General features: G+C 41.1%; 1 protein-coding gene across 1 annotated transcript in view; it reads right to left on the reverse strand.

Annotated features, from left to right (window-relative positions):
- OSBPL10 (oxysterol binding protein like 10) overlaps positions 1 to 18,335 on the reverse strand; it is a 634,297-nt gene that overhangs the window by 44,542 nt on the left and 571,420 nt on the right. The window contains exons 9-10 of the mRNA XM_077491461.1: positions 16,095 to 16,281; positions 12,344 to 12,526 (exon numbers count right to left, since the gene is read on the reverse strand). Coding sequence (XP_077347587.1) covers positions 12,344 to 12,526; positions 16,095 to 16,281 — 370 coding nt within the window. The remainder of the gene's footprint in view (positions 1 to 12,343; positions 12,527 to 16,094; positions 16,282 to 18,335) is intronic.

Here is an 18,335-nt window from a genome sequence, read left to right on the forward strand (position 1 = left end):
GTTTTCTCTTCACACTGTATGTATACCTTGTCGGCCTGCCCATCAATGCTGTTGTGTTTAACATGCACAACAAAGTTGCAATAAATATGTACTTTTATAAACTCACGGTATTTTCATTGACTAACCATACTCATCACATTCAAAGTTAGGGCGATTCCTATGTATCTATGTACTGCATGGGGATGGAGGTGATGTTGGGGTGACACCAGACCTTTCATCATGTTCCATTAGGATCTGTGTTTGACATTTACAAACTGAAGTTGAATGGTACTTTAAAAGCTTTAAGAAAGCTTTCTGAAAGTTCTGCAAATACTTTGTCAAAACTTGCTGTTCCAAGCTGCTCTTATACAACCTAAAGCCCATGTGAAATAGGTCTTATAATGGTGCCACACAGTGCTGTTCACACAGGAGCAGTAGCTTTGTGTAGTGTTGTATTACGCTTACAATTTTTAAAAAATAAGCAGCATGCTGCTTTTCTGAGGCATCAATGCTTGTCAGGTACCTCCATAAAGTTAAATGGTAATGCTGTGTAACCACCCATATCAGTAACTATAGGATTTATGGTGTGTTAGTAAAACATTTAAAAGTGTAACTGGCCACTGGGGGGAAGAGAGTGGAGGCTTCTGTATGACAGAATCTGCTGGGAAATCATAGATAAGCTTGTGCAATTTGTTTCGTAACGAATCAAATTTGGGCGGATTTTGCATCTTTCGGACATTCGGATAAGAGGAATTTCATGTGTTAAATGTGTACAATATTGGCTTTTTGAAAGCATGCAAGTGGACAGAATGTTGTAGAATTATTAATGAGGATTGCTGGACGTGAGACAAGAAAAGGCTGAGGATGTTTTAAATACTTTAAATGTGTCCAGTCCATGGCAGAGAAAGTAAATGCAGATATGACTGAGTACTAACTTTACTGCCATAATAAGGAAACAAGGATTTAAATGGGCTTTGGTAAGAGAAGTGTGGAGTAGTACTGAAGCCTAGAGAGAGTAGAGAAAAGAGAATACAACAGACGTAATGCTTTTAAAAGAGAATACAACAGACTTAATGCTTTTAAAGCCTAAGATGATCAGCAAATGTTTATGCTCACCTGATGCCAGAGACCAGCAACATGAAGAAAAAAAAGATGGTGACAAAGGAAAAGATGGGGCTGGCTTTCCAGAAGATTATTGTCATGTTTTCTGTATATCCTGCTTTTTTTAATGGTGTGAAACCTCCTCATCCTGCCTTGTTGACCGCAAACCTTTTCAAACCGTGTATGAAATAGATCCGGTTGGTGGATGCACCAAGATCCATGTCGTGGCAAGAACACAAAAAGAAAACTGTAGCTGCAACCTGTGCCAGTGGGGCTGTACAAAAGGGTAGATATGTTTTGGAACGGATGTTATGAAGAAATATGCAAATGAAATCTTGAAAAGCGCAAGGACAAAACATTCGTCATCAGAAAGGCTGAGCAAGTATGAAACAATATTGCTTGAATTAGGAGAAATAGAAATGAAAAGATGTACCACAATCAATCCTGCCAGCTTTTTTCCTAGAGAGAGAAGAAAACCTCGAAGAGGAGGGTGACTACATCTGCTTAAAACTTATGGAAGAAGAAATGCAGCAAATCTCCCCAGTAAAGGACACTCCTCTTGAAAATTCTGATCTGATCCTGTTTGCAGAGGGTTTATGACTGTACAAAGATGGAGTCCCAAGAATGGCATATGTGGTGACAACATTGGAGGAAGTGATTGAGACCCAACTACTCTCTTCATCACTTTCAGCGCAGGTAGCCAAAGTGGTAGCAATCATCAGAGTCTGTGAGGCAGCAAAGGATCAAACAGCCAACATCTACACTGATAGCAAGTAAGCTCTCGAAGCAGTCCATGATTATGGACCCATAACGAAGAACAGAAGAGTCACAACTTCTGCAAGAGAACCAGTTCAAAACTGGAAATGTGTTCAAGAACTTTTTTCACCCTCCCAAAGGAAGTAGCCATCCTGAAAGTCAAGGAATATATTGCCAGAAAGACTGCTGAAACACCAATGGAAGCAATCATGACGCTGATCACTGATTTTGCAAAGAAGCCCGTAACAGATTGAAGGAAAAAAAGAACAAATACCGAAAGTAAAAGAACTGATTAAGAAATTGCAAGAATCTGCTTCTGATGATTGGAATAAAATCACTTAAAGGAACAGAGCAAAGAAGGATCAAGATGGATTTTGTACAAGGAAAATGGAATATGTATCCAACCTCAAACTGAGAAGATGATCGTGCAACTAGCCCATGGCCATGTCATGTACGCCCTAAGGCAATGGAGAGAAACATAAGAAAGGCTGGATGGTTTATCCGATACTCCACAAATTCATGTCAAGACTTTGTTGAGGGATGCATAATCTGTGCTAAAAATAACCCAGGAAAACAGACCAGAGTAACACAAAGACATTTGGCCAAGCCACTTTTCCTTTTCCAAAGGCTTCAGACTGATTAAATCCAATTGCCCAATTCAGACCAATATCAATATGTTTTGGTGTGCATAGACATGTTTTCAAGGCTGAATGGAAGCCTGCCTGGTGGCTAAAGCAGGTGCCAAGACAACAGCAAAGAAGCTCCTTTCCGAAGTAATATGCCATTTTTGAGTCCCTGAAACTATAGAGAATGACAGAGGAACACATTTCACTGGACAAATCATGCAAATTATATGCAAGGACTTGGCAATAGAGCAGGCCTTCAATGCCCCTATCATCCTCAGAGTTTAGGAAAGATAGACAAATATAGTGGAATCATTAAAGACAGGCTAGCTAAATTCATGCAGGAAAAAGGGAAGATGGGCCTGTAAAGAAACAATGGCCAGAACTGTTGCCTCTGATCTATAAGTAGGGGTAGTCCTGATGCTGTAAAGAAACAGAGAACTTGAGCCCTTATGAGATTTTGTTTGGGGACCCACCTAAGACAGGGTTGTATTTTCCACATCAGACTGCTGTAATATATAATGATTTTGTTTTGTTGTGTAATTGGCTAATACAAGCAACTAACTATGATGCACAAGTTTGTTTTTGACTGAATTCCAGATCAAGATCAGGTAACTGGAACACATGATTTACATCCCGGTGATTGGGTCCTAGAAAAAGAGCATGTGAAAGTACCTTTGGGACCAAAGTTTGAAGGACCCTACCAAGTGTTCCTGACAACTGCTACAGCTGTAAAGTGACGTGAATACATGCCAGCCATTGCAAGAAACTACAGGCATACCACACTTTTAAGTACACAATGGGGTTTATTTACTAAAGCTGGAAAGTGCAAAATCAGTCTCACTTCTGCATAGAAACCAATGAGCTTCTAACCCCTGCTTGTTCAATTAAGCTTTGGTAATAAACCTGGAAGCTCATTGGTTTCTATGCAGAATCGAGCCTGATTTTGCACTTTCCATCTTTAGTAAATAAACCCCATTGATTAATTACACGGCAAATATTAGGAACTTTTAACGTTCGGATACTAGCCATTGAGTGTGCAGTGCTTCTGAAGTGGAGCGAGGTGGAGTGGATAGGAGAGCGAGCAGAGTGGAGGGTGAGATTTAAAAGTTATTTCTGGGTCCGCCGAAAACCGCACTACATTACGTTACCACTGCAAATTCCCCACTTTGGAAAGTTTATGTTGAAGTGCCTTTGTGTGATAAAAAGGATGTAAGTGCAATAATGGAAGGTTTCGTGTGCTGTTTTAAATAAATGGTTTTACTATACTTCACTATTGGAAGCACTTTTTTTTTTTTTTTTTTACTTTCAAAAGATTTTATTTTATGATAAAGGCACTTAGAAAAATATACCAGTATAATAAACAATCTTCATCAGGGAGGGCCCGATGTCATAGTGTAAGTATTGAAAACAGGAGACAGTTGTGGAAGACATACAATATCAAATAGGTATAGACATCTTGCCCCGCCTCAGCGAGGAGCTAAACAAAAAAAGGAAAAACAAGGGGCCACCCCACGTGGGGAACCCATCCAAGATATCTGTAAGGGGTAGCAACCAGGAGCCCCCAACCCGACACCCCTAAGAGGGAGCTTGCTGTGTCAGGGTGGGGGAGTACCCTCCCAGGTCCCCCCCTCTCAAAGGGAGAGAGAATTCGATGAGCCGTCCACAGTGGGCATCTTAATTATCAATTTGACTGTACAGTGAACCTGTCAATTATAGTTCTGTTGATCAAACCACAAAGATAAAACATCTAGAAAGACAGAGAAGAGAAAAGAGGAAGAAAAGAGGAGGACAGAGGGGTAAAGGGAGGTAAGCTATATCCGAAAAAGGTGGAGGGGTACAGTGGTAGAATGCTTGGCACTCGAGGAAAGAGGGAGAGCTTTAGGGGTGAGGTCCGGTCACTAAGGTAGAGCCTGGGGGCATTCCCGGCAGCAGGGATATTCCCATATAACGGGCCCAAGGTTCCCACACCTTTCTAAATTTAGGCGTGGTGTCTGACAGAATGCCTGCCATTTTTTCTTGGGACATTATCCAGGATATTTTCCTCTTAACTGCGAGGAAGGAGGGTCTGGGTTGCTTCCAGGCGGAGGCAATCGCAATTTTGGCTCCTAAAAGGATAAAATGGATTAGTTTCTGAGTGTAACCAGGCAACAAAGGAGCAGGGGCATTGAGTAACGCAACCTCAGGAGTTTTTGAAACCCGGCAGCCTGTGACCATGTATATCAAGTTAAAGATTTTAGTCCAGAATGAACGAAGTCTAGGGCATTCCCACCAGATGTGGATCATGGAGCCACGAAGTTGGCACCCCCTAAAACATAAGGGGTTTGCCCTGGGGTAGATTTTGGCTAGTCTGGCTGGAGTGAGGTACCACCTGGTTATCAATTTGATGCTAGCCTCCATAAGTGAGGTGTTTTGGATCCCATGAAAGGATCTGGCTAGGGCCAGCTGCCAAGTTTCAAGACTGCCCGAGGTCTGAAGATCAGATTCCCATGCCGTCATATATGGGGATTTGCCCGTTGGGGCAGTGAGAGCCGCATAGATTACTGAAATACCACCCCTCTGCTCCTCGATCTTACCACACCAGGCTTCGTATTCAGTAAAGGGGGGAGGAAGGGGTTTGTTCTTCCAAAGCGAGTGTAAGAAGTGAGATATTTGTTGGAAGCGGAACCTCTCTGCGTCTGGTAGCTTTAAATGTTCGATACAATAAGCCAGGGAAATTGGACCCCTTGAATTGAAAAAATGACCTATCCGGTATAGTCCCTTGTCCAACCACCATTTGAAGGCCTCAATATCCAGGCCAGGGGGAAAGTCATGGTTACGGAAGATGTGAGCAAGGGGTCTTAACCACTACAATACAGGGCACTTTCGCCCCCTTCCTTCCCAGCCCAATTTTCAGCTTTCATCGCTCTAGCGCTTTCAGTGACAATTGCGCGGTCATGCTACACTGTACCCAAATGAAATTTTTATCATTTTGTTCGCACAAATAGAGCTTTATTTTGGTGGTATTTGATCACCTCTACGGTTTTTATTTTTTGCGATATAAGCGCAAAAAAGCGGAAATTTGGAAAAACAACAATATTTTCTTTTTTCTATTTTAAAAGAAATCCAATAAAATCAAATTTTGTCATAAATTTAAGCCAAAATGTATTCTGCTACATGTTTTTGGTAAAAAAAATTCCGTTAAGTGTATAATAATTGGTTTGTGTGATCACGGACATATGTACGCAAATAATCATGTACATATGTGTGCAGGTGATCACGTACATATGTGTGCACATAATCATTGGGACAAGTGATTTTAGTGGGACATATGTGGGGGACATGTTTTTATTATTAGGGACATGTGTTTTTATTTTTTGGGGACATGTATGTTTTGGGGACATGTGTGTTATGGGGACATATGTGGGGACTGTGTTTACACTGTGTGGTGTGTTGTGTGTTTACACTAGACTGAAGATCAGTGAGTAAAAAGCTGTAAAAAACAGCTCATACTCACTGATCATCAGCCGGCTGCAGTAATCTGCTCTCCTCTCCTCAGCGATGACTTCTGTGTGAAGAGAGGAGGAGCCGATTGCCTAGCAACCGGCTGTTTGTTTACATCACATGACGGCCGTGATTGGACACGGCCGTCATGTGATCAGGAGGGCCAATCACAGAGCCCTCCTACCGATCTGAGATGCGCCGAGTCCGGGTGACACGGGCGCATCGGGATCGCGCCGCTGCGCGGGCACGCGCGCGCGATCCCGCTCCTCCTGATGGACGTTCCTGAACATCCTATCAGGAGTAGACGGCTCCCACCCGGCCGTATATGTGCATTGGCCGGGTGGGAAGTGGTTAAAGTGGAGACTAGGGAAGGCTCTTTGCGGATACTGTCCCACAGGGCGCAGGAGTGAGAGAGGGATGGGGACATGATGGGCGGCCTAGCTTTGGGCGGACACCACAATAGATAATCTAGTGTAAAAGAGGGTACGGAGCAGCGTTCAATTGACAGCCAATCCGGTTTCTCGTATTTGGAGTAGAGCGTGGAGAGTTGGGCCAGGCGAGCTGCAAGGTAGTATTTGTGAAGGTTAGGCAGGCCCAACCCCCCCCTGCGTCTGTGTAGGAATAGCGTGTTTTGCGAGAGACGGTACCCTTTGTTGTGGAAGCACTTTTTATCTTTACATGTGGCATGCGAATTGTTTAAAGAACACCTTTGGAATTATTTGATACCCTTGGGGGATATTAAGCAATACTGCCGAGCATGAGAGTGCAAGGCATGTTCTATTGGTGAGTGCATTTCGAGCGGTGACGTTCTATTGGTGAGTACATTTCTTAAGGGAGCAGTGACACTGAACACATATGGCGTGGTGGAAGATTACTTCCTGCCCAGACCAATTTTGAGCTTTCAGTGCTGACGCACTTTGAATGAGAGAGATTTCAAGGGCAAAACTGCCAGTCTTTATCTCATATTGCTGTTTATTTCTTAAATCTATTTACTTCTTTTAGGATGCCAGAGATGGTTTTAGTATTTAGGTATTAGCTGTTCTGCAGCAATAATGAGAAATTTAACTATATTTTTATACACTCTAACTATACCTAAACCCAAAGAAGTAATTCATTCAGGAGTAATGCAACTGTTACTTTGCTTATATAACACCCAGCTTTATCCCAGATGATATGATATATATGATATGATATACACAAACACTGTTCAATTGATGGATTCAAAATATGTGAGGTGCAGGGTTTTATTCCAAACTATTTACTATGCATTGTATAAATCAGTTACATACAGTACAGAGCGCTTGTTCTGGCAGTGGAATTGGGACTTCCTTTCCTGTTCCCGAAACAAAGTAGAACTAGTTTGTTTGGACCAGCTTGGTCCAAACAAACTGTTTAAACTCATAGTAGCATTAGCTGGTACTTCCTGTCCTGTTGCTGGGAAAAAATCAAATCAGGCTGAGTGTTGCTCCGCCATTCACAGGAAGCTTTGTATTTTATGAATGAAGTTGTGATCCCCACCTCCAATCAAATGATTGTGTTCATTCATTTACTACAAAGATTCTTATGAATGGCTGAGCTGCGCTCAGCCTGGTTTGGTTTTGTCCCAGCAACAGGACAGGGAGTCTCAGCTAATGCTACTATGAGTTTAAACAGTTTGTTTGGACCAACCTGGTCCAAACAAACTAGTTCTATTTGCTGAGAGTTCTGTATAAACTGTATACAGCATTAGCTGGGACCTCCTGTCCTGTTGCTGGGACAAAATAGAGTCAAGCTGAGCACTACTCTGCCATTCATAATAATCTTTTTATTTAATGAACGAACAAAAGGCTTCCTTTGATTGGAGGTGGGGATCATGACTTCATGCCTCTCCACCTCAGTCTGTCAGAAGAAGCCTTGTATTCATTTATAAAATACAAAGCTGCATGTGACTAAAGTCCCCATCCCGCTGGCAGAACACAGTGCTCTGTACTGTATGTAGCTTATGCTACATACCGTTTATACAATGCATCCAGTGGGCGCATTTGTTAGTAGAGTGAATAATTTGTTTGGACAAGGTTGGTCCAAATAAATTCATGGTAACCCTGGAGTTAGGCTTTAATTCAAGAAAGAGATGGCATGAAACTGAACGTTTACATAAAAATGTATTTTACAATATATACAATCTCAGAAAAGGGGGCCAAAAACATCTCATGAAATATTCAGCTGGAGGTGAATTCATTGTTTTTAATCCCTAAACCACTAGGGGACGCAGAGCAGGAGCAGAATGGCCACTAGGAGCCTATAAAATAAATGTTTGACATGCCTGATCTAAGCCAAAAAAACTAAATATATTGCAGCTTCCCACTCCTTAGATGGGGTGTCTGCATTAGGCCTCTTGCACACTGCAGCCTGAAAAAGCTCAGTACAGTGTTTTTTTTTATTGATCTCAAATGCAGTCCATTGTTTACAATGTGTATGTAGACACATGCACGTAAACAAGCGCTGCTTATTCTTGAGTAAAAAAGCAATAAAAAAATAGAAAAATCTATGGGAGTATTAGAACCAAGGAGGGACAAAATACATCCATTCCAGAGGGATTTGCAGGAATTGTAACTTAAAGTCTGTATTTAACAAGAGTGAGATGAGTGTACAATTCACCTGGTGGTGGTGGCACTATCTCATCTTTATAAGACGATTTGAGTTGAGCACGGCTGTGGAATATTTTTTTTTTTGTTTTATATTGATTCTTCCTTCGGATTTATTCACATATATTTTGAAACAATTGTTTGTGCTTATATTGTGACACTATATGATTTGTTTGTAGCGCATGGGAGTTCAGTAGTGCTGCACTATATAACCTATTAATATTGTTTCTTAGTGCAGTGATTCCACTAATAGGTGTACAGCGTCAACTGATTTGTTGCTATGGTTTGATTTAGGGATGTCTATCGTATTGTTTTTGTATTATCACTTCTAGTTATTTTTAGATTAGGAGTGAGATTTATCAATTCACAGGTGGTGCCGATTGTACACATTCGACTTATATATGACAAAGTACTTTCAACTATATATGTATTACACCAAAAGGGAACAAATAAGATACATTTATTATTAGGGTATACATACACTTTAAACCATGTTTAAAGATATGACTAATATCAAGGAGTTCCTGTTTTACTGTATTTCTATTACCTGCTTAGTAATGTGTTAACTTAAATAAAATCCAATATTTTGTATGCAAAATTCTAGGTTACAAGAAACCACCATTTGTTTTAATAATTCTTTTTTAAAGGTCATTTGGATAACCAGTTATGTACAGATGGCTTACTGGTTGGGAAAAGCAATTAAAATACTCAAATAAACTATTAAGCAGTTTTAGCACCCCAAATTGTGGGACAAGCCTTCCCTGTATGTTTAAATTGGACTATAGCTTCAACACATGCATGATCAGGGAGTCATTTATGGATGTACAATATTTGGATTGCCAAATTGCATACTGCAAAATTATATTTGAAGTTTTTCTTTCTTATGTAACTCACAAAATCTACAGTATTTGTTTCAGCTTGGATTCATTCAGCAAACCACACAATTTAAACTGACTGATAGATACTGTATATGGATCAGGTAGAGGGGCTTTGAAAGCAGCCTGTCTATATCCGGCGAAACCAGTCAAGGAATGGTCATTTCCAGCAGCCCAACCTCTTGGTAAACCTTGGCAAACCAATATGGACTATAAAGTAAAGTATACATATATGTATGGAGTATCTATACAGTAGATGTATACAGTATCTGAGTCTTCACCTGGTTATCCGTAATGGGACTGGATCCCTATAGTTGAAAGAAATACACATGTTCTGTATAACAACCTCCTCTGGACCCCAGTGCCCTGTGAGAACCTTGAGGGCATTCTTCAGTGTACCATATGGGGCTTTCCAGTAAATGCCATTAATAAACTCTCAGACTTTGGTCACCTTCTAAGCATTGCACTCTCAGCAGATATAAATATACTTTGGAGTGGTTTGCTTATTGTCTGGCTCAGTGAATGGGAATGCTCCAATCTGGAGATCACCTAACTTTCTATCAATATAATTGTGTTAATAGAGTCTAATACAAGATGATATATTATGGGTAGGGGTGACCATTGCTTGAGAGAGGAAGGCACATGTTTTTAATATGTGTTTATGTATGGGTGATGTTCATGGTGTGGTTTTAACTTTTATACATAATGTAATAAAGTAACATTTTTGCATTTAGTCCAGTGAGCTTATCAATTGATCTTTTCTACTTATTTACATATCAGAGGGGGAGTTGAATCCAAATCAGGTTTTTATTTGTTTACGTTATTCCTAGTTTCTCTTTATTTAAGAGCCGGTTCACACAGCGGGCGATGCGAGGCGACACGACTCGCCTCGCAAGTCGCCCCCGTTCTGTACAATGGAACCGTTCTGAGAGGAGCGACTCGAGTCGCTCCGACTCAGAAAAAAGGTTCCTGTACTACTTTTGGGCGACCTCGGGGCGACTTGCATTGACTTCTATACAGAAGTCATTTGCAAGTCGCCGCCGAGGCCGCTGCAGGTCGCGGCGAGGCAAGTCGGAGTCGCCTCGCCTCGCCTGCAGTGTGAACCGGCCCTAACTCACAAAATGTACATTATTTGTTTCAGCTGGAGATCATTCAGCAAACCAATTTAAATTGACTAATAATATATATTGTATATGGATCAGGTAGAGATAAACATTTCTCTTTATATTTACTGTTAGGCTCCATTCACACTCGTGAATTGGGTCATTAGTGATTAGATGCAAAAGACCCAACGGGGGTTCTCGTTGATTAACTGCAGGCATAAGGCAAAAGCATTGAAAGGCTGACAGCTCCTGCAGATAATTGCAAACGATCAGTCCTGGACACAGATGCATCCAGAACCAATCATTTGAAGGTGATCACTCCATAAATGATTACATGTGAGTGGCCGTGATTAGCTGGGGGAGTTGTCAGCCTCCCATTGCTTTCAATAGGCTTCCAGCTGCAGCTAAGAGCCAGGAGCCCCCCTCCCACCCCACTCTTGGTTTACCACGTCTAATCGCTAACTGCAAGTGTGAATTGGGCCTTAATCCTGTGTATCCTATGATATTTATTTCTTCGTGCTTCAGTGCAGGTGCCAATTTTTTTCCCCCCCTTCAGCAGAAGATTATGATTGTTCCTCTCAATGTGTTAGAGCAATGATCCAGCATACCCGCTGCACAGTCACAACTACTGCTCTACCATCCAGTAAGGACTGGGAGCACTGCTGATTAGAATACAGTAGTTGTAACTAGGCAGTGGCATGTCGGACTGCTGGAGATAACCCACTGTACCAACACACCTTTATGATCTAGCTTAATATTGTAATGCCGCGTACAATTTTGGTTGTAAAAAACTTTCCCGACGGAATTCCAACGGGATTTCGCTCAAGCTGTCTTGCATACACACGGTCACGCCAAATTCCGACCGTCAAGAACGCGGTGACGTACAACACATACGACTGGACTAGAAAAAGGAAGTTCAATACCCAGTTCAATACCCAGTAGCCAATAGCTTCCTTCTCGTAGTTGAATCTGAGCATGCATGAGTTTTTGACTGTCGGAATTGCATACAAACGATCGGAATTTCCGATAGAAAGTTTTTCCGTTGGGAAAATTGAGAAAATGCGCTCAAATTTTTTCTGGCGGGAATTCGGGCAGCTAAATTCTGATGGAGCATACACACGGTCACATTTTCCGATGAAAAGCTCTCATCTGTCTTTTGTTGGCTGAAATTCCGATAGTGTGTACGCGACACTAGACTACTATTAGGCTATAAAAAAAAAACCCAGGTTCAATGCAGTTCTGTAATCCTTAAAGTGTTGCTAAATCCAAGACCCTGCATTCACAATATCTGGTCTCCCACAGTACACAGAACATGAAAATGAAATTATTTTAAATATAAATTGTTAAATGTTATTTCTCATCTGCATATGTATCTGTATATCTGTATATAGCACTTTTGTGACTAGAGAGACTATTGTGCTATCAGTGTCCGGTTAAAGTTTGTAGAAGGAGCTTTCATTCTACTCTGACTGTCCTATGAGGCTGCAGGACCCTTGACCCCCTGTCTGGAAAGTGTTCACTGGCCCTGTGTTGATTACATGCACCCTCCCAGGTAAAAAGGGGAGGATCAGAGAAGACTGGATTAAACCGCCTTTTTACATTGTAGAGGATTAGCTCCTTAGGTTCCACAGTGAGTATAACAAGCATGCTTTGCTGCATATACAGACTGATTTTACTGTTGTGGGTTTAGTAAAACTTTAATAGTTTTCTTTTTTAATGTATTTTGTCATACAACAAAAATAAGTACATGAATTGGTCTTGACATCAGGCTACTGCCATCCAGGAGCATCCACACTCACCTTGATTCAGAAGGTCCTTGTTTTTCTAAGGGTCGTATTTTTTTCCTGATAATTGACAGCTTAGTTGTATCAATGACTTTAGTCTCGCCACTGCTATAAGTGAATTCCAGTGTTCCATTCCATTCTCCTTGGGCCTTACATACTATTGTGTTGGTGGGCATGTGCTTGACTTCAGCTGTGACCCTTTTAAGAAGCCATATGCATTTGTTAAAAGAAATGTACTATTTTATGTTGCTTTCATATACAGCTAAAATACACAAACATTAAAATGAAATAGACTATCAATGTGAAGAGCTAAAAGTCCTAAAACACATGCTACTTAAATATAAAAATAATGTATATGGCAAAGCATACCAGGAGTTTTATTTTCTAGCCTATCACTATGCTATTATACATTAACAGTGACTGAGTAACTTGTAAATGCTAAAACGTGCTTGTGAATGTTCAAGTCACTCATCCCCTGGAGAATGGAACATGCGTCTTTGCAATGCTTGGCCAATCAGAGCATGGCTGGGGCTGGAGTCTTGGGAAGCAGTAAGGATTATGCAGGGATGTTGCATGAAAATGCAAAGTATTTGGGTGGAGTTTTACAATAAGTTACACCTATTTGTTGTGGTAACACAGGCATTACTGCAACACACCATTTAATTGCAATGGCACCCCAACCCACTAAGGCAGTGCACCTCCAATGCATGGTAATGCAATACCACCGACTGTGGCATGCTGTATCAGCAAAAATGCCGGAAACCAGATTTTTTTCCTGTTGTGGCGAGTTAACAGCCCATTCATTTCAATGGGTTAATGGGTTATCTCAAACAGGAACTGAATTTAGGAAGACGTAGCCAAATAAGGCATGCAGAGAGCAAAAGACTAGTCACGAATTTGCCTGTGGTCTCCCGAAGCTGATCCTTCCCCATTACTAGCTTACCATGCACACCAGCATACCATTTCACTCTGCAGATATACATCTATGAGGATGTAGGCAGAGAAGTGCCTAGACACCCTCACATAGCAGGAAGTGCACTGCTATTTTTCAGTAGGAATTCAAGACAAATGAGGTGCATTTTACACAATACTGCTTCGACACATTAAACATTTTAGATGTTCCCAATAACACTGCATTTTTCCCTTTTTGAGTTCAGGTTCATCGTAATGCAATGCACATTAACGTACAACATAATGGCGTTGATTTACTAAAACTGGAGAGTGCAAAATTTGGTGCAGTTCTGCATGGTAGCCAAACAGCTTCTAACTTCAGCTTGTACAATTAAGCTTTGAGAAAAAAAAAAGTGGAAGCGGATTGGTCTCTAGTTTTAGTAAATCAACTCCACTGTGTGTTAAGGTGCGTGCATCCACGAACCAGAACACAGAGGTCTAATTGAGTCCTAAATGTAAACAGTGGAGTGTATTTCATATAGGAAGTATGTATATTGTTTTAAAGAAGCTCAGATCATGCTGAACACACACTGCAGTGCTTTGTCAACACTGATGCTGCAACATTAAGGCTGGGTTCACATTATGTGCAGCGGGGCTCACAACAGGGGGTCCAGTGCATCCCCATTCACCATTTGAGGTACAAATTAGGTGAAAATATTTGCCTGAAATCGGACCTGAAATGGAGCCAAAGACGCAACAGGACCCTTCTGCAGTGCGCTCCACGGCCGCCCCAGAGATGTGTGAACCGGCTCCATTGAGAGCCGGTCAAACTCTCCAGTTATGGGAATTGGATGCAGGAAAACCACATAAGTGTGAACCTGGTCTCATACACTGCTCAAAAAAATTTAAGGAAAACTTTGAAAACACATCAGATCTCAATGGGGAAATTCATAATTCTTGGTATCTATACTGATATGGGCTTGATAATGAAAGGATGCCACATTGTTTGATGGAAATGTAAATTATCAACCAACCTGTACAGGGCTGAGTTCAAAGACACCCCAAAAATCAAAGTGAAACAATGATGCATGCAGCAGGTTAGTCCATTTTGCTAACATTTCATTGCAGCAACTCAAAACGGTACTCAGTAGTTTATATGGCCCCACATGCTTGTATGCATGCCTGACAATGTTGGGACATGCTCCTAATGAGATGAAGGATGGTGTCCTGGAGTATTTCCTCCCAGATCTGGACCAGAGCATCACTGAGCTCCTGAAAAGATTGAGGTGCAACCTGGTAAAGTCGAATGGACAGAAACATAATGTCCCAGAGGTGTTCTATTGGATTTAGGTCAGACTAGCATGGGGACCATTCAATGACATAAATTCCTTAATCCTCCAGGAACTGGCTGCATAGTATCACCACATGAGGCTGGGCATTGTCATGCACCAGGAGGAATGCACTGCACCAGCATAGGGTCTGACAATCGGTCCAAGGATATCATCCTGAAACCTAATGGTAACCAGGATGCCATTGTCTAGCCTTTAGAAGTTCTGTGCGTCCCTCCATGGATATGCCTCACCAAACCATCACTGAACCAACCACCAAACAAGTCATGTTATAGGCAGCAATATGTTCTTTTCCAATATGTTCTTTTCCATACCCTTTCACATCTGTCACGTGTGTTCGGGGTGAACCTGCTCTCATCTGCGGAAAGCACAGGGTGCCAGGGCTGGACCTGCCAATTTTGATGTTCAATGGGAAATGTCAATTGAGCTCCACAGTGCTGGGCAGTCATCACAGGGCTTACTGAGGACTTTGAGCCCTCAGGTCACCCGCATGAAGTCTGTTTCTGATTGTTCGGTTAGAGACATTCACATCAATGGCCTGCTGGAGGGAATTTTGTAGGGCTCTGGCATTGTTCATCCAGTGCCTCATTGCACAAAGGAGCAGATACCAGTCCTGATAATGGGTTAAGAACCCTTTACGACCCTGTCAAGCTCTCCTAGAGTAACTGCCTGGCTCCTGGAATCTTCTCTATGCTCTTGAGACAGCTCTGCTTGGAGACACAGCAAACCTTTTGGCAATGGCATCTACTGCACCTACTGATGTGCCATCCTGGAAGAGTTGGACTGCCTGTGCAACCTCTATAGGGTCCAGGTATTGCCTCATGCTTCCAGTAGTGACACTGACCCTAGCCATGCAAAACTAGTGAAAAAGTCAGAAAAGATGAGTAGGGGAAAAAAAAAGTCAGTGTCCTCCACCTGTAAAACCATTCCTGTTTTTGAGGTTGTCTCATTGTTGCCCATCTAGTGCACCTGTTAATTTCATTACCACCAAAGCAGCTGAAACTGATTAACAACCCCCTCTGCTACTTAACTGATCAGATCAATATCCTAGGAGTTTAATTGTCTCAATGCTGTAATCTAATTAAAAAGTGTTCCTTGAATTTTTTTTGAGCAGTGTATAATGAGATGTAATATCATCACTAAAATACTAATAAATATTAATAGAAATTATGACTATAATAATAGTTACTTAATTAGACAATACTGTCAGTGTGAGCAGTCCAGTGTCATAATGGATACCGGAGGTAAAGAGTTTAAACCATATATAATTTCCTAGTTACTTTTCCATAAACATTTATTGTTGGCAATCCTGGTGGATCCCCACTGAAAAAACACTATTCATGCAAGAATTTGAAACCTGAAATCCAGGTGACCTGAATTTTTTTCCCTCAACAATTCCCATATTTTAAATTCCATAACAGTTTCAGAAGGCTTGCAATCTAAAATAAATATTAATATGCCTTAGAAGCATCAGCTGTTATAGCTTCCGCTTGTGTTCATTAAATTCGCGTATAACTGGCCATTACCTGTGAACTTTTCCTCCGTAGAAAGGCTTTGTATGGAATGTGACGGTGGCAGCGTAGCCCGTCTTGGCACAAGTTATATTGACTTTACCTCCCAGCTCCACCCAGGGAACTGTGAGTATAGAACGAGCGTAGGCACTAGGAAGAGTAAATATGTATTCTTCTCCATATTCCATCAACTTGAGTACCCCTGAGTGAGAGAGAAGTGCACACAAAGGAGCAGGATGTTAGATGTAAAATATCCCTCAATAAAATCTACTGCTGCAATAATGAAGTCTAAGAAATCAATTATATAATGCTTCCTTTACAAATGGACTCCCCCCCCCCCCCACCATTCTCAAAGGAAGTATCTGTGGTAATGTGTCAGAAAAGATAACACTGTCATCTTTTTTCTTAGACAAGACAAATTACAGTACATTAGAATATTTTTCAAGTATACAGTAAAATAACTTTTATCAGTTGCTTTTTTAGGTTATATGCTGTGCAATATCTAAACTAGACGTTGAGAAAAGAGAAAAGATTTATAGTGTAACCCAGGGCCATTCATACCTGGGACAAGGCAAGAATATTGTATGAGATACTGGAGGCATGACACAAAAATGTCAGAATTCCTACTGTTTCCAGTCTTCTGCTCTGGTAGAAACACAGAAAACTGTATCATGAGGGAGGATTTGCACATGGGGATCCCTGAAGCTTTAAAGTTCAATGTGAGGTCCCCAGATTTTTATTTTTACCATTGGCTGCTTTTGCTACAGCATTACTGAGAAACAGCAGTATGGCGACACTTGAGCAAATATCTTCTCTCAGAAACTTCAATAAACTATATGGTAGAGCTGCACGATTCTGGCCTAAAAGAGAATCACAATTTTTTTTGCTTAGAATAAAAAGATCAGGATGTAAAATCGTTCACAATATACAAAACAAAAAAAAATGGGCTAACTTTACTGGTTAGTTTTTTTTTTTGTTTGCTTTTTAATTCATTAAAGTAATTTTTCCAAAAAAATGGTGTTTGAAAGACTGCTGCGCAAATACAATGTGACATAAAATATTGTAACAACCACCATTTTATTCTCTAGGGCAGTGATGGCAAACCTTGGCACCCCAGATGTTTTGGAACTACATTTTCCATGATGCTTCTACACTCTACGGTGTGGTTGAGCATCATGGGAAATGTAGTTCCAAAACATCTGGGGTGCCAAGGTTTGCCATCACTGCTCAAGGGTGTCTACTAAAAATATTGTGTATATATATATATATATATATATATATATATATATATATGTGTGTGTGTGTGTGTGTGTGTTTGTGTGTGTGTTTGTGTGTGTGTTTGGGGGTGCTAAGTAGTTTTCTAGCAAAAAAAAAAAAAGAAAAATGATTTTAACTTGAAACCGACAAATGTCAGAAAAAGGTTTAGTGTTTAAGTGGTTAAACTTTTTTCACTTGCACACAAAGTCTATTCCATTGACAAATTGTTACAATGTTTATACTTAAAGAGGAAGTAAACCCTGATGAGTTTACTTCCTCTTTTTTTCCCTGCAAAGGTAAAGCATAATGGACTACTATGCATCGCATAGTAGCCCATTATGTGTCACTTACCTGACACAGGATCCAGCGAAGTCGCCGCTGTCCCCTGTAGTCCGCCGCATCCATCTTGCTGGTGGCGTCTCGCAGCTCCGCCGCTGTCATTCAGCGAAGCCGCGATGACGTCACTCCCGCGCATGAGCACGGGAATCGACAAATGCGGCAGCTCCATTCTTGGAACTGCCGCGTTCAGTGCGCCTGCGCGCCGCTGTCTACGGCGCATGTGCCGTAGACAGCGGTGCCCGTTTTCGGGCAAATATCTCCTAAACCATATAGGTTTAGGAGATATTGCTTGGACCTACAGGTAAGCCTTAATCTAGGCTTACCTGTAGGTCAAAGTGGTTTGTAAGGGTTTACAACCACTTTAATTTCAACTGATAAAGAATGTTTTGATTCTTGGCAGACTGCCCAGTTTTTCTCTTCCTTTCTTTTGACTTCAGAAGAGCAGAGAGAATTCTCTGCATAGAAAGAATTGTGAAACACTTTAGTCAAGATCACGATAATGATTCTTGACGATTAATTGTGCAGCTCTACTATATGGGCATGAACACGACCACTATACACAAATGCAGAAATATTATTTCCATTAAACATCAATGTAAATATATCGCTCCCACTTAACCCCAATGCAAATATACGAGGTGTGTCTAAAAAGTTTGGTGA

The sequence above is a fragment of the Lithobates pipiens genome, unplaced genomic scaffold (genome assembly GCF_037356315.1).
Source record: "Lithobates pipiens isolate NorthernLeopardFrog02 unplaced genomic scaffold, aLitPip1_a1.2 Scaffold_19, whole genome shotgun sequence".
Taxonomy (NCBI): domain Eukaryota; kingdom Metazoa; phylum Chordata; class Amphibia; order Anura; family Ranidae; genus Lithobates; species Lithobates pipiens.